Source organism: Vipera berus (assembly GCF_964194415.1).
Source record: "Vipera berus genome assembly, chromosome: Z".
Lineage (NCBI taxonomy): Eukaryota > Metazoa > Chordata > Lepidosauria > Squamata > Viperidae > Vipera > Vipera berus.
In genome coordinates, this window is record NC_138205.1 from 24,031,949 (window position 1) to 24,048,806 (window position 16,858).

Genomic DNA, 16,858 nt, shown 5'->3' on the forward strand with positions numbered 1-16,858 from the left:
GGGAAAGGAGAACAATTGGTTTTTGCAGATCTGTCTTAGCTGTTGAGACAATAAAGCTTTACAGGAAGTTTTCAACTTACAGACATAATGGAGCCTGCCGGTTATGGTCATAAGCCATGATGGTCATAAACTGGATTTTTACATGACCATCTGACTTTATTACCATTTTTGCAGCAGTTAAATGAAATATCTTGATCATTAAATGAATATGTGTTTGTCAAATGAATCCCATTTTTCCCCTAATGGGTGTTTTTGCAAAAAACTGGAAGTAAACACCAATTCTTTGTAAAAACGTAAATTATACCCATATGACCATGGGACATTGCAAATGGCTGTAAATGTAGGCCTGTCACAGAGCACACCAAGTGTGGTCCTGTGTCCATCGTGGGTGGGCAGCCATCAGAACTTGAGATCTGGTTTGTAAGTACCTTTTGGGGAGTCCATTGTAACATGAAATGGTCACTAAACGACCAGTTGTAAGTTGTAAGGACCACTTATGTTATTTTTTCTGGTTCCATTTTGTGCTGATATTTCAGAAAGTGTTCTTCATTATCATGGCTGGGTATGTGAAGTTCACTGCTTCGGGTTCTAAGTCAGCTTACTTTGCAGGATTGATGTGATAGAACTGTGATTAACAGTGGCTAGAATTGAAATTGGTTTAACAAAGAGTACCAGCATAACTAATAAAACCATTGTATTGTGAATTTATATTTGGAATGATGAGGAAGAGAATATGAAGTACGTGTTGAACTGGACTATGTGATTGTCAGTCATTAAATGAAAGATTGTAAGCCAGACTTCGAGATGTCCCAGGAAAAAAAACAAACTCTGGGAACTAAACTAGATCCAGGACTGTCCTAGGATAATTCTCCCTGAAACAAAGGGGACATATTTTCTGTTTCCACATATAGAAGCTTCATAGAATATTAGTTATATTTTAATCTCGGTACTGGCAACTCAATTTATGCAGTGAACAGAAAAATAGCAAATGGCCTGATCCAATGTCAACCATATTACAATTATCTAAGCTAAATTCTTTATCTGCATCAGCCCTAGTTATTTCATGAACTGAAGAAATTATCAGAACGCAATGCCATGAAGTTTCCAATGTGTCCTAATATATTGTATGTTTTTATGTAGAATAGTTTCCTGGAAATCAGATTTCTTTAGTATAAAGTGCCAAATACTTAAATATTGATGATGGCAGTCTGTAAGGAAAAAAATATTAACAACAAGCTAAGACAGAAAAAAGAAATATTGTCTGGATTCATATTTGATACAAGATCAAGCAAATTCAGTATTATGGCTTAGAGTTGTAAACTCAGCCATTGTGTCTTATAGACAAACACTAAGATTTATTCAATAAGCAATTATTAAGCAAGCTGTGCCTTAAGATATAGAAATTAAAACCAGATAAGTATAAATTGTCTTAGAATATGCTGTCTTGGAAATTACAAAAGTTATTAATATATTTATTTATACTAAAGCTATAAACTAGGGTCGCAAGCTGAAAACAGTAACAATGGCATACAACTTCCGTGCTCTTGCCAAAAATATTGTATAAGCGTATCAGTAAAGTCACTACGTGAGCTTGACTTGAAAGAACCTGATTTCCTCTAATGTTATTTGCAACTCTTTCTATATTTCTAAAATAGAAATTCTTTCTGAATGTCTAGGGCTTGAAAATATTTCATTCATCTAAGTAAAACCCAGAATGTAAGGAGTACTGGCTTTCATTCCTGTCTTGCTTTGTTTTTGCAGTTGTCTTCTTGAAACTTCATGTCACAGGTAAAACCAATTAAAACTTATCTACCTCTCTATTTGCCCTGATCAAATTGAGATTGATGATCTATAATCTATATTCACCACCATATTTTTATTCAAGCTATTTTTCCAAATATATTTATGGTATTACATTGGTGCCATCCACAAGAGGGCAATATCAGCAAATTCAAAGGAGCCTCAGAATTTTCAGTAATACAGCATATTACTTGGGAAAGCCACAGAAAAATCACCAAATTTGTTTGTAGTAATGGAACAAGATCCACTTTTGTTGCATTTCCTTGACTTATATTTTACATATAAACCAGAGTGGACCAGACTAGTTCATGTTGTACTTTGTCAGCATGCTTCCAGGATGAGCAATCAAATAATGAGTTGACTTGTATAGGGCATGTTTTGTATTTATTATTTATTTATTTATTAATTCTGTTTATATACTGCCCTACTCCCAAAGAACTCAGGGCAGTTTACAAGGCAAAATTTAAAAACAATACAATATAAAATTAAAATAAAAAAAAATTAAGTCTAGCCACAAAAAAATCAAAATCACAATTTAAAAACATTAAACCCCTCAGTCCAGACCAGATAGCTCAAAGAGCCAGGTTTTTAGGTCCCGGCGAAATGAACGAAGGTCGGGGGCAGTCTGGAGTTCCGTTGGCAGTTGATTCCATAGGGCAGGCGCGCCCACAGAGAACGCCCTCCCCCTGGGGATCGCCCGTCGGCCATCCTTGACCGGCGGTACCCTGAGGAGGCCCTCCCTGTGGGAGTGCACAGGACGATGGGAAATTGATGCTGGCAGCAGGTGCTCCCTCAGATAATCCGGGCCCATGCCATTTAGGGCTTTATAGGTCATCACCAGCACCTTGAATCTCACCCGGAGGGCAACTGGAAGCCAATGCAGCTCGCGGAGAAGAGGTGTTACATGGGAGTATCGGGAGACTCCCATCACAACTCGCGCGGCTGCATTCTGCACCAGCTGAAGCCTCCGAGTGGTCCTCAGGGGCAGCCCCATGTAGAGAGCATTGCAGTAGTCTAGCCGGGAGGTCACGAGCGCATGGGTGACTGTGCGTAGGGCATCTCGGTCCAGATAGGGCTGTAACTGGTGCACCAGGCAAACCTGGGCAAAAGCCTCCCTGGCCACGGCTCCTATATTTTTATACCATGTTCTCCGTGAGGTTGTATAAGAATAACAACATCACAAATTATCATTTTATTATTATTATTATTATTATTACCAGCTTGTAGTATGTCTTTACATTCTTTATAGAAATAATTGCTTTTATCTATTAATTCTGGTTTTGAAATCATGTAAAGCAACTAACTGAATGATAAAACCCGGTTGATATAAGTTCAAGAGAAAAGATTTCAAGATTGTGGAAAAGTAGTGTATTCAGGGTATCTTGTTTAAATTGAAGAGAGAAAACAGCTTCGTGTGTCCCTGTGGATCTCTCTCTCTCTCTCTCTCTCTCTCTCTCTCTCTCTCTTCCTCCCTCCCTCCCTCCCCCCTTCTCTCTAGGCGCTTTACAGATACGTTTATCTGGAGGTCCTAACCTTTGTGTGGGACGGGTGGACGTTCTCCACAAAGGTGAATGGGGGACAGTGTGTGATGATGATTGGGACCTGCGTGATGCTGCTGTTGTGTGCCGAGAACTAAATTGTGGGGAAGCCCTTTCAGCACCTCATGGAGCCTGGTTTGGTGAAGGAGTTGGTTCTATCTGGCTCAGTGAAGTACACTGTGTGGGTACTGAGAGGCACCTGCTTTCCTGCCATCACCGTGGCTTTCGCAAGCATATCTGCACCCATGAGGAAGATGCCAGTGCCATCTGCTCAGGTAGGGCTCTTGTTACTCCCAACTGTTTTCACGAGATGCTTGTTTAAGAAGATTAGAAGTAATTTATTGTGGAGTTCTTGGTGTTCTCTGAGCTTGATTGTCTGCTGGCAGATGTTTCATTACCCAGCTAGGTAACATCATTGGTGTGAGTAAGTGTGAACTTTACTTTCTGCTTGTATAAAGTAATTGCCCTGCCATTTTAGGTAGGATTGTGGTTTTCTCCTTAGTAACTCCCTTATTTAGGTATTGTTTTCAGCTTGAAAACGTTTTCAGCTTTATTGTATTAAATAATTATTAACTTTGAAAATCAATATCATGATCGAAACCTATCCATAAAACAGTGAGCGAGTACCAAGCACATTTATTTATATTTTTGATCTAGAAGATTGCCCAACTAACAATAACTCAACACAATTCTCACCATTACCTGAATCCCACCCTGAAAAACTGAAGTATTGCATGAAGCAATAAGATCTTTCATCACATTTCTTTAAAACCAACTTCTGTTCCAACTGTTTAGACACAGGAAACTTTTTCCATATCCTACATAAGTAACAACTGTTCTTGACACTACAGATATTTTTACACTTTCTTTACAAAATTTCAAATGTTTGCTTCTTCACATAGCTAGCTATAAAAGATGAATTGATTATCACACAGAGATTCATCTATGCAGTCTTATTTAGAGCAGCTGTTTCAATTGCTGTTTCAATAAGTTTCAAGTATACATCAGTATTTGAAAAACAAAGACAAATGTTTAAGTTACAACAAATGCTTGTTGGGGACAAAAGGAGTCTTTCCACTATTAGCTTTCATATAGGGACTTTCCTGGTATCTAATTTAATGGAGAAGTTCACCTCTTCCTCTGTCCTCACCTTGAAACTTAACTAATAAATAACTGATTAAATCCTCCTTCAAAGCTGAGCTTTCTACTAAGTGTGGCTTAATGTAAAGAGTTGAATGCAAGCTTATCCCCTCAAGCACCCATTCCTGTTTCCAAGAAAAATCTGCAGAACTGCCCCTCCTTGAGGTATCGACCCATCTCACCAGATGTTCGAAGGCTTGCTGCAAGTTCCTTCCCTTAAGTACAGTCACCTTGTGGGTCCTCAAAAGCATGCCTTTCCATTGCAGCCCTTGCCCTATGAAATGCCTCCCCCTGGAGATCTTTTTAATTTTCACTTTAAGACCTGGCTCTTCCCCCATGTGCTGGAATGAGTAGAGATCAAAGTGGCCATTACTGTCTTTTCTTCTGGGGGTGGGGGTGGCGGTATGATTTTTGTTTTAGTTGTGTATATATAGCTTTTATTGTTGGGTATAAGCCACCTAAGCCATAGTGATTAAGGCATCAGGCTAGAAACCATGAATTCTAGCCCCACCTTAGGTAAAAATCACCAGAGCCAGTTACTTTTTCTCAGCCATAGGCAATGGCAAATCATATCTGAAAATCTTGCCAAGAAAACTCCAGGGATTTGTCCAGGCAGACTCTCAGAATCAGATATGATTGAACAGAAGGAGAAAAAAAACCTCTGGTTTTAAGATGTGGAAGCTCTCCAAATGTTTTAAATAAATCAATATATGCAGATCTGAGTTTTATAGCTTTATGTGCCTTCTGGAGCAATGGAACCTATGTTCCTTCCCACTTGTCTCTACACAGAACAACGGTTCTCTCTTTTTACTGCCATTCCTACCCATACACATTTCAAGAAAGTTAAAATGGAGGCAGTAGCAACCAAAAGTCCACTTGTGCCTACACCTAATGAGGGTGAGTACATTTATAAAATTCACACTTCCATTGTTTGCATAGAAATTGTCAACCGACAAAATAGGGTAAAAGGTCACCGGGGAGGTAGGAAAATCCTGCATCCTTTTTATACAACTGATTTTGATCTGAGTCATTTAACTTAAAATAATCTGTAAATTTAACATTTTGGGACAGGTAAGGAGGAGTGATAGTACCAAATCTCATGTTTTAAAAGAATTTTGTACAGAAAACAATCAAAAAAGCAGAAGTTGGAGAAAAATTACTCACAATTTATATGTAGACTTCAAGTTTGAAGTAAGAAAGATTCAAGCTTGATGAAAGGGAGACATTATCTTTACTTTTAGAACTTCATATGTGGCAAACTATCTTCATATATGCTTTGGACTCTTCCAGTGTCTGCCTTAAATTCCCTTTTTTTGTCCAGAAAACCATGCCCTAAGACTTGTGGGTGGCAAAAATCCATGTTCTGGCCGGCTAGAGGTATTTCATGAAGGGCAGTGGGGGACAGTGTGTGATGATATGTGGGACCTTCTGGATGTTACCGTCATATGTCGAGAGCTGGACTGTGGGGAGGCTCTGGCCGCACCAGGAGGTGCTTTCTTTGGTGAGGGGAACAGTATCATCTGGCTGGATGATGTGCAATGTCAAGGAGAAGAGTCAAAGTTGGCAGACTGCTACACCAGTCCCTGGGGGACAAACAACTGCCGACACAGTGAAGATGCTGGGGCTGTGTGTTCAGGTGAGAATGACAAGGCATGTATAACAATTACACTTCCCAGGGCATATTGCAAACTAGGTCTTGGAGGGCAGCACCATAAGACAAAGAACTAGGAATTTCTAGAGATGTTGGGACAGCAACTCCCAAATCATTGCACAGGCATAGTTAAAGAGACTATGATGGTGTTTAATTCAGAGAGGTGTGTTCTAATACATGTGAAGGAAATGGAGGAAGATTGCTTAGCACTTCAGCAAATTTTTCCCAGTATTATTTTGGGGAAAATCCATTATATCAAGCTAATAAAATTTTCTAGTTCAAGTTGCTACATGTATATTTAGCCCTTACAAAGGTAATACATTTATATAAGACTATATGAATTGTGGAATTACTACTATGGCAAACGCGCTGTCACTTATTGACGTTTTTTTCCAACAGGTGCGATGTCCCTTGCCATGATAGAAGAGCATACGGCCATGCTTACAAAGACTGTAGCTCCTCAGAAATCCTGGTCTGTGACACCAAATCAAATTCCACATCCTAGTCAGCTTACAAAAAACGAGGAAGAAACTTTGACTAATGAAGAACCCACAGAGGATATTCCCAAAGGAGGTCTTTCTGAAAATGGTGAGTAGGAAGGAGAAATAAATGACCACTGCCTTCAGCCTTCTCCAACCTAATGATATGTAGAAACATATTGGCTTTGTTTACACTATTTGGAAACTCTTCAAAGTTAAAGCCTCAGCCTATTGGAAAATACTAGGTTAGGAAAGGATGCAGTAAATATCCAGGACCAATTTTTGTTATATACATGTTAGTAACTGAAAGCAAAAGGGGAGAGAAAGTGGCTTAAATATTATAATATAATGCATTTTGCATCCTTCTTTACATCTCAAGAGAAAGAAAAAGTATTTTTAAACTCTGTCATATGGGGCGGTAGAGACATCAAACAGGGATAAACCCATTCATCCCTTCCTCCTCACCACATATTTCCACAACATTAACACACAATTTGTGCAATCAGGTAATCACTTGCTTTAGCCAGCCAATTTAGGGTAAGAGGTGCCCCATTTGCCCAAAATAGTACATTGAAGAAATAAGTAGTGCTCAGTGACAATAGCTTTGTAACATGGGGAAATTTTGTAGTCCGTTTAGTGAACTATTGGCTTATCTGGAAAAGCAATGAATTACTATTCACATTTAAAATGAAATTCCACCAGAACTATACTGTTGAAACATATTGGCCAGTCTTCCTATGCTGTTGATGTTCTAGGTAATTCCTTATAATTAAGGAAAATTAGATAAAAAGAGAACAGAATGTGCCCTCTCTGTTGCTCCAATAATTCAAGCCAGGTCCTCATGGATACCATAAAGTTTGCACTGTCTTTCCAATTTTGTTTGCATCCCTGTCTAGATCTGTCTCTGTTTGGTGAAAAGAGGCTATCAATTCTCTTTGGAAATTTTAATTTTTTTAATTATCCCATTGGAAACAGGAAACAGATCATTTATGGAAGAGCCTGTATATCTGTATGGGAAAACCAGTGATGGCCCTATCATGTCATATTTAGTTTGGTCCTTAAATACTCACAAAGTATTTACCTCAACTACTCCAGAAAACATGGATTAAAATAGATTGGTACTCAATTTTCATAGAATGGCACCAACCAAATATGCTTGTATGTCTAAAGAACAAAGACCACTAGTTAGAGATATGAAGTAAAGATGTGGATATGTTTCCTAATTATGTTTAATCCACTAGGAGTCAGAACAGGGGAAGTGGAAATAACCTACAGGTGAAACTCAAAAAAATAGAATATTGTGCAAAAGTTCATTTATTTCAGTAATGCAACTTAAAAGGGGAAACTAATATATGAGATAGACTCATTACATGCAAAGCAAGATAGTTCAAGCCGTGATTTGTCATAATTGTGATGATTATGGTGTACAGCTCATGAAAACCCCAAATCCACAATCTCAGAAAATTAGAATATTGTGAAAAGGTGCAATATTCTAGGCTCAAAGTGTCCCACTCTAATCAGCTAATTAAGCCATAACACCTGCAAAGGGTTCCTGAGCCTTTAAATGGTCTCTCAGTCTTGTTCAGTAGGAATCACAATCATGGGGAAGACTGCTGGCCTGACAGTTGTGCAGAAAACCATCATTGACACCCTCCATAAGGAGGGAAAGCCTCAAAAGTTAATTGCAAAAGAAGTTGGATGTTCCCCAAGTGCTGTGTCAAAGCACATGAATAGAAAGTTATGTAGAAGGGAAAAGTGTGGAAGAAAAAGGTGCACAAGCAGCAGGGATGACCTCAGCCTGGAGAGGATTGTCAGGAAAAGGCCATTCAAAAGTGTTGGGGACTTTCACAAGGAGTGGACTGAGGCTGGAGTCAGTGCATCAAGAGCCACCACACACAGACGGATCCTGGACATGGGCTTCAAATGTCGTATTCCTCTTGTCAAGCCGCTTCTAAACAACAAACAACGTCAGAAGCATCTTACCTGGGCTAAAGAAAAACGGACCGGGTCTGTTGCTCAATGGTTCAAAGTCCTCTTTTCTGATGAGAACAACTTTTGCATCTCATTTGGAAGCCAAGGACCCAGAGTCTGGAGGAAGAACGGAGAGGCACACACTGCAAGATGCTTGAAGTCCAGTGTGAAGTTTCCACAGTCTGTGTTGATCTGGTGAGCCATGTCATCTGCTGGTGTTGGTCCACTGTGCTTCATTAAGTCCAGGGTCAACACAGCCGTCTACCAGGAGATTTTGGAGCACTTCATGCTTCCTTCCACAGATGAGCTTTATGGGGATGCTGACTTCATTTTCCAGCAGGACCTGGCACCTGCCCACACTGCCAAAAGCACCAAAACCTGGTTCAATGATTGTGGGATTACTGTGCTTGATTGGCCAGCAAACTCACCTGACCTGAACCCCATAGAGAATCTATGGGGCATTGCCAAGAGAAAGATGAGAGACATGAGACTGAACAATGCAGAAGAACTGAAGGCCGCTATTGAAGCATCCTGGTCTTCCATAACACCTCAGCAGTGCCACAGGATGATAGCTTCCATGCCATGCTGCACTGAGGCAGTAATTGCTGCAAAAGGGGCCCAAACCAAGTACTGAGTACATATGCATGCTTATACTTTTCAGAGGTTCGATATTGTTCTATGTACACTCCTTGTTTTATTGATTGCATGTAATATTCTAATTTTCTGAGATTGTGGATTTGGGGTTTTCATGAGCTGTATGCCATAATCATCACAATTATGACAAATCATGGCTTGAACTATCTTGCTTTGCATGTAATGAGTCTATCTCATATATTAGTTTCCCCCTTTAAGTTGCATTACTGAAATAAATGAACTTTTGCACGATATTCTAATTTTTCGAGTTTCGCCTGTATATCCAAAGCATGATAAATAAAGCACTGCATATATTTCATTTTCTCCAAATGTCTACCTATCCTCCCTTCCCCAATCAAGGCAGGATCTTTTTCCTACTGCTTGAAATACTACATATTTTTTCTGTTGTAAGTAAACACACCAGTGGGAAATCCTATTCCTCAAGACAACAGTTGTAATGGAAGTTGTTTAATTCTGTTTAACCATTCTCTACTATTTGTATCTCAGGCCAGCAGCAGCTGCGACTTGCAGATGGCCCTGAATCCTGTGCTGGACGAGTTGAGGTATTGTACAAAGGCCAGTGGGGCACAGTGTGTGATGATGGCTGGGATTTGGTGGATGCAGCTGTTGTGTGCCGTGAGTTGGGCTGTGGAGCTCCACTCCTCAGTCCAGGCAATGCTCGGTATGGACCAGGATCTGGACCTATCTGGTTGGATGATGTCAACTGCACTGGGAGAGAGTTTATTATAAAGCACTGTCATTCTAAGCCTTGGGGGAAGCATAATTGCAACCATCATGAAGATGCTTCTGTCATCTGCACAGGTGAGGAACTTTCCTATTTCTATTCAGGCATGTTTAATGAGACCATCTGCCTCGCTTCTGAGAATGGCCATAAATAATTAGTGTTATGGGGAAAGAACAGTGGTAAATCTATGATAACTAGTAAACATTTTCTGATTTTAGGGAAGTGGAAACATCTGTTGTTTCAAAAACCAACTGGTAGTTCAAAGGCAACTGAACTACCAATTTCTATCACGTCCAAGCCAGTATCTCCAAACAATTTAGAGCTTCAAAATGTGATGGATGTAGCAGAGATTACCACAAACATTCAGGAATTTCCAGATGAATCAAATATAAAGTCTCTCAATCAATGGTACACTGAGGATCCTTTTTTAAAAATGCCAAGTGTGAAAATTGAACTGGAAAAGGAGACAAAACCAATAAATCCTTCAGGTATTGTTAAAGCAACACTTAGTCCAAAAATATTGCAGCAGTTGGAGGAAAAAAATTCATACAACTTTCCTAAAACAAGATTATCCACACACAAATGGAAAAAAGTATCTATTTCTTCCTCAGAAAAAGTTCAGCCATCCTCCATCACATGGTATAGAGAATCTAAAAGAGAAATGAAGTCAACAACTCCTGGATTCATAGATAAAATAATGTATAATTCAGAGAATCCACAGCAGGAGATGGAATCAGCCAGTTCTTCAAAGATCATGTTGTCATTTCAAAAATTGAGGGAAATGCCCATTTCACCATCCATAGAATTTAAATCCTTATCCATGTGGGATATTAAATCAGAAAGAGAAACTGAATTAGAAAGGCCATCAGGAGCAGAACCACCTCCATTTGCACTATCCTTTAACTCTGCTCCTGAGAGAGTGCCTCCCATCTACAATGCTGAAGTTTCTCCAGCCACAAAGAACACAGAATTCAATGATGTCTTCCCTGAAAATCAGGATAGCACCACTGCCACATGGATTCAGGCACCTGAGAAAGTCATAAGTGCATCTGATTATGGCAGAAATGAATTGTTTGAATTCTCAAAGAGATTGGAAGTCACAAAAGAGATGGATCTGCCAATAACCACAAAGACTTTGCAACCTGAAAAGCACATGGAAACAACCACCCCCAAAATAATAGATTCTGAAGAGAAATCAAATAAAGAAAAACAGGAAGAATCAAGTACAGTTCCCCATCCAGTAGAGCCCACAGGTGAATAACAGTCCCAAAGTAAGGCCTGAAGGAAAAGTCTGTCTGTCTGTCTGTCTATATCTGTCTGTCTGTCTGTCTGTCTGTCTGTCTGTCTGTCTGTCTGTCTGTCTGTCTGTCTATCTATCTATCTATCTATCTATCTATCTATCTATCTATCTATCTATCTATCTATCTATCTCACGGGGGGGTCACACGCTCGATCTGTCTGTCTGTCTGTCTGTCTGTCTATCTATCTATCTATCTATCTATCTATCTATCTATCTATCTATCTATCTATCTATCTATCTATCTATCTATCTATCTCACGGGGGGGTCACATGCTCGATCTGGTTTTTCTATCCGGACGGTGGTTAGATGATCTTGGGGGGGGTTTCTCCAATTAATTCACCCCTGTCATGGACCGATCATCATCTCCTGCGGATGGTCTTCCGTTTTGCCACTCCCTGTCGTGGGGTTGCTGAGCCAACAAGATGGTTCCGCCCTAGACGCCTTATGGACCCTGAGCGGTTCCAAACGGCGCTTGGGCCCCCACCTGCCTCCTTTGCTCACAGCTCGGTCGATGCCCTAGTGGAAGCCTGGGAAAGGGCAGCCACAGAGGCACTCGACCAAGTTATACCCATGCGGCCCTTGACCCCACGCAGATCTCAACGGGCCCCATGGTTCTCCATGGAGCTCCGCGAGATGAAGCGTCGGAGATGGGGCCTAGAGAGCTGTTGGAGGTCCAGCCGATCCGAATCCGACCGGTTACGACTAAGGTCGTTTACGAGAACTTGATCTCGCAGCGTTGAGGGTGGCTAGGTCTAACCACTTTGCCACCCTCATCGCGTCCGCAGATAATCGTCCGGCCACCCTGTTTAGGGTAACTCGCTCCCTTCTTAATCAGGAGGTGAGGGAGGAACCCTTGCAGGGTCAAGCCGAGGAGTTTAGTCGATTTCTGTCGAACAAAATCGCTCGGATCTGGACCGGTTTGGACTCCGACTGGGCAGAGTCTGACGAAGAGGATACGGGCGGCCTTGTCGATTTAATCTGGGAAGAGTTCAATCCTGTGACTCCTGAAGAAGTGGACAAGATCATGGGGAAGCTGAGCTCCGCCACGTGTTTGTTGGACCCGTGCCCCTCCTGGCTGACTTATGCAGCCCGGGATGGGACACGAGGCTGGCTCCAGGCAGTGATTACGGCCTCTTTGAGTCAGGGTAGCTTTCCCGCTGCCTTGAAGGAGGCGGTGGTGAGACCCCTCCTCAAGAAGCCTGCCTTGGACCCAGCAATTTTAAACAACTATCGTCCGGTCTCCAACCTTCGCTTTTTGGCGAAGGTTGTTGAGAGCGTGGTGGCGCAGCAGCTCCCTTTGTTCTTGAATGAAGCTGATTACCTAGACCCGTACCAATCGGGTTTCAGGCCCGGGTACAGCACAGAGACGGCATTGGTCATGCTGGTGAATGATCTCTGGCGGGCTCGGGACAGAGGTTGCTCCTCTGTCCTAGTCCTTTTAGACCTCTCAGCGGCTTTTGATACCATCGACCATGGTATCCTGCTGCGATGTCTCAGAGGGTTAGGAGTGGGAGGCACAGTTCTCCAGTGGTTCTCCTCTTACCTTCTGGGACGTTCGCAGTCGGTGTTGGCAGGGGGGCAGAGATCGACCTTGAGACCTCTCATTTGTGGAGTCCCTCAGGGATTGGTTCTCTCGCCTCTCCTGTTCAACATCTATATGAAGCCGCTGGGTGAGATCATTCGTGGTTTTGGAGTTGGGTATCACCAATATGCTGATGATACCCAACTTTTTATTTCTACCCCAAACCACCCCAGCGATGCCCTCGACATGATGTCCCGTTGCCTGGAGGTGGTCCGGGTCTGGATGGGGAGGAACAGGCTTCGACTCAACCCTGACAAGACTGAGTGGCTGTTCGTGCCGGCATCCCGGGAAATTCCGATTATTCCATCATTGGCCATGGGGGGTGAGCTATTACCCCCCGTAGATAGGGCCCGCAACTTGGGGGTCCTTCTAGACTCACAGCTCTCTTTGGAAGAGCATATTGGAGCTGTGACTAGGGGGGCCTTTGCCCAGGTTCGACTGGTGCGCCAGTTGCGGCTCTATCTAGACCGGGATGCCTTGCGCACAGTCACTCATGCGCTCGTGACCTCTCGTCTAGACTACTGTAATGCTCTCTACATGGGGCTGCCCTTGAGGTCCACCCGGAGACTCCAACTTGTGCAGAATGCAGCCGCGCGAGTTGTCTTGGGAGTTTCCCGATACTCCCATGTTACACCTTTGCTCCGCGAGCTGCATTGGCTACCGGTTGCTCTCCGGGTGAGGTTCAAGGTGTTAGTTATGACTTACAAAGCCCTTCATGGCATGGGTCCGGATTACCTACGGCAACACCTGCGGCCGGCGTCAACTTCCCTCCGTCCAGTGCGCTCCCACAGAGAGGGCCTCCTCAGGGTGCCGCTGATCAAAGAATGCCGATTGGTGACCCCCAGGGGGAGAGCGTTCTCTGTGGGCGCGCCAGACCTTTGGAACCGCTTACCGGTTGAGCTCCGGATGGCCCCCGACCTTCGCTCCTTCCAGCACGATCTCAAAACATTCTTTTTTAAACAAGCTGGCCTGGTCTGACGGGATGGGGTTGGGTTTTTAAAACTAGTTTTAATTTTAATATGTATTGATTTTATGGGCATGATGTTTAATGGCTTTTTAATTTTTGTATTCGACTTTTATTGTGTATTGCCCTGTTCACCGCCCTGAGTCCTTCGGGAGAAGGGCGGTATAGAAATCAAATTATTAAATTAAATTAAATTAAATTAATATGCCACCATCTCACTGACCAGTGATTCAGTATGGCTAAGGAAAGACTAAGAAAAAAAAGAACCCAAAACGTAATAGCAGTAACTAATCTTGTCTCAGTTACTATTACCTCAACAACTCAGTGGTTGAGGTCACAATTCACAATGAATTGTAATATGATTTGTTTGATTTTGATTTATTGTTATTTAAATGGTGTAGCACATTTATAATCTCCCCTCCCTACATATAGATATGTGCTCATGAATCCATATATACATGTAGTACCAAACCTCAAGGCTCATAGAATTATAGACAATTGAAAGGAAACCATCACAAGAGAATCTGTAAACATGAGAGTAAATGTTATTTATTTAGGAATGTACAAAGGTCATAAAAAGGTCATCAAATGAATAAGGAAGAATTTAGAAGAAATAACATAGATAGATGATAGATAGATAGACAGAGAGACAGAAAGACAAACAGACATAGTGAGACAGTAAGAAAGATATGCTTTTGAGTCAGTTTTGTCTCCTGGCAATTACCTGGACAAGACCCTTCAGTTTTATTGGCAATATTTTTAAAAGTGGTTTACCATTGCCATCTTTCTGGTAGGTATCCCAAAGTCATTCAGCTGACTTTGTGCCTAAGGCAGGGTTAGAATTAATGACTTCTCAGTCTTAACCCAATTCCTTTAACCATTACATCACACTGGCTGTCATAAACCCAGAAACTTGTAGCTTATTAAGAAATCATAGGTAAACCATGGGTAAATACATGACTTAGAACCACTTATGAACTTATCCTGTTTTTCCTCTTTCAGAGTAAAAAGTACAAAACTGCTGTTGCAGCTACTGCTAGCATTTCTTGTTCTCTTTAGAGAAAGAGTTGATCTAATGATTGCAAAGAAATCTGTAAAAAACTCCAGCAAAACATATTGGAATTTTTGTCTATGTGCTTTTTGCAAGATTCTGAAATCTTTTTTTCTCATTTCATATTCCTATAAAATGTTCCAACTGCACCAGAATCTACCTTTATTTCCAATGATGTTTTCAATTTACGTCAACTGCACCCAAGTCCAGGAACTATGAGTGGGCAATTGGAGGACAATTTATTCAACTCTGAAGGTAAATTATGAAAAACATGTAAGTACTGAAGATAAATCTTCATTCTTAGGCTAGGGAAAGGCTCTTTTTTAAAAGATCATCTCTATTTTTGCATAGCAGACTCCCTTATCTTGATGCCTTCAACATGTATTGGGAGATCATAGAAATCCCTACCAACACTGGGAGTTGCAAACCCATACATGCTTTTGTAGAACATACATTTTGGGATATTTAGTTTCCATAATTTTGAGTCAATGTATGCAATGTATATAGAAAGTACCATGCTGGGAAGGATTGTTCTCTTAGCTACTAATGGCATATGTTGGGATATTGGAAAGTTGTTGTTTCTTTTCTCTATCATACTAGGCCTGACTGAAACATCAGGTCCATATGTCTCATCTGCCAAACCTGTCACCTATTATGAACACACTGAATCATTCCCAAACTGTCTTGTAAAGCAAGAACAAAGTAAACCAGATCAAAGATGCTGTTCATCACAAGTCCTGAGGAACTTGGTCCATACAATGAAAGGTCTCCATGGAGAACTAGCTTCTGTCTCTGTTGCCATTAAGAATCAAGGTTCCCAATTGGAGGCTGTAGCTCATAATCTGGCTGAGTTGTCAGTTTCTATACGTCTTCTAGTTGGAATATTGCCATCTCTGGTACAGCCTGTCTCATCCCAGTCCTTCTTATCTCCATCTGGGCAAGATAAAAATCAATTGCAAAATCAACTTCCCCTGAAGTGAAAAATGTATGATTTTTTGTTGTAATGCAAGATATTGATCTTCATGCCACCAAGATACAGAGAGGCAAAAAATCTACATAGTGAAACTGTGCCATAAGATGGCTAAGATCAACATGTGCAAATTTTACAGTACTAAGCACGTCATAATCAGAAACTCATAATTCCTATGTCAGAAATACAAAATCAAATGGAACTGAATATTAGAGTGCACTAAGAAATTGTCAGATGAATTTTTAAGTAATTGTACTGAATGATCCATTTATTATATGATTCACTGATTAAAACTGGATTTTAAATGGCAGAGTCATAGATAATTTGAACCTGGATGCTCCCCATTCATCTTCTATGTAGATTGGCAATTATTATCTGCATAAAATAGCTGCACTTTGTGTAATTTATTTCTGTGCTTTTTGTAAACATCCATAATGGGGTAGAATGAGAAAAGTCAAGAGCCAAGAAAAGAATAATTCCCTGTAGTAATATATCTGCTTTTTTGGTTCAACAATAATCTATCAGTAATTCTTGGGTAATAGACAGTTCCAAATGGCCTGACTAAACCATTTATTTTATTTCTAATATTTTATTTCAATTCTATTTGTAACACAGTTGAAAAGCTTTGCTTTTTAAAGTAGCAATTTTATTAAAGATTAATATATACAATCATAGAAACTACTACAAACTAAAAAAATAAATGAATAAAAAAGGTGCAGAGAAGAAAAAAAGAGAATTAAAAGTACGAAAGAAGGAAAATATAATAAAGAAAAAGAAAAATATATAAAGTTACCTTTCATCACAACAAATATAAACAACTTTAGTAGCTTATCATTTTCTCTTAAAATACAAATGATTTCTTCCCATATTCCTATTTCTTATCTATAAACAAATTCATGAAACTATCATTTCACTCATTGCGTCAGTAAAAGTTCATTAAAGGTTACCAGAGATAACGACATATCTATTTTAGACTTAATCAAATAAACCAATTTTATACTCCTTCCTTTAACTACTAACAATCTTAACTTAG

The 16,858-nt window shown here is 40.6% G+C and overlaps 1 protein-coding gene across 1 annotated transcript; it reads left to right on the forward strand.

The window, feature by feature from the left end:
* Window positions 1-554: 554 nt before the first annotated feature.
* LOC308677791 (uncharacterized protein) lies at window positions 555-16,135 on the forward strand (the record flags this gene model as incomplete). The annotated part of the gene is made up of 9 exons (XM_081344487.1): window positions 555-562; window positions 3,198-3,613; window positions 5,268-5,375; window positions 5,800-6,114; window positions 6,529-6,717; window positions 9,720-10,034; window positions 10,176-11,210; window positions 15,009-15,110; window positions 15,456-16,135. The coding sequence occupies 9 exons, from the start codon at window positions 555-557 to the stop codon at window positions 15,833-15,835; spliced, it is 2,868 nt and encodes a 955-aa protein (XP_081200613.1). The 3' UTR covers window positions 15,836-16,135.
* Between the last annotated feature and the right edge of the window lie 723 nt (window positions 16,136-16,858).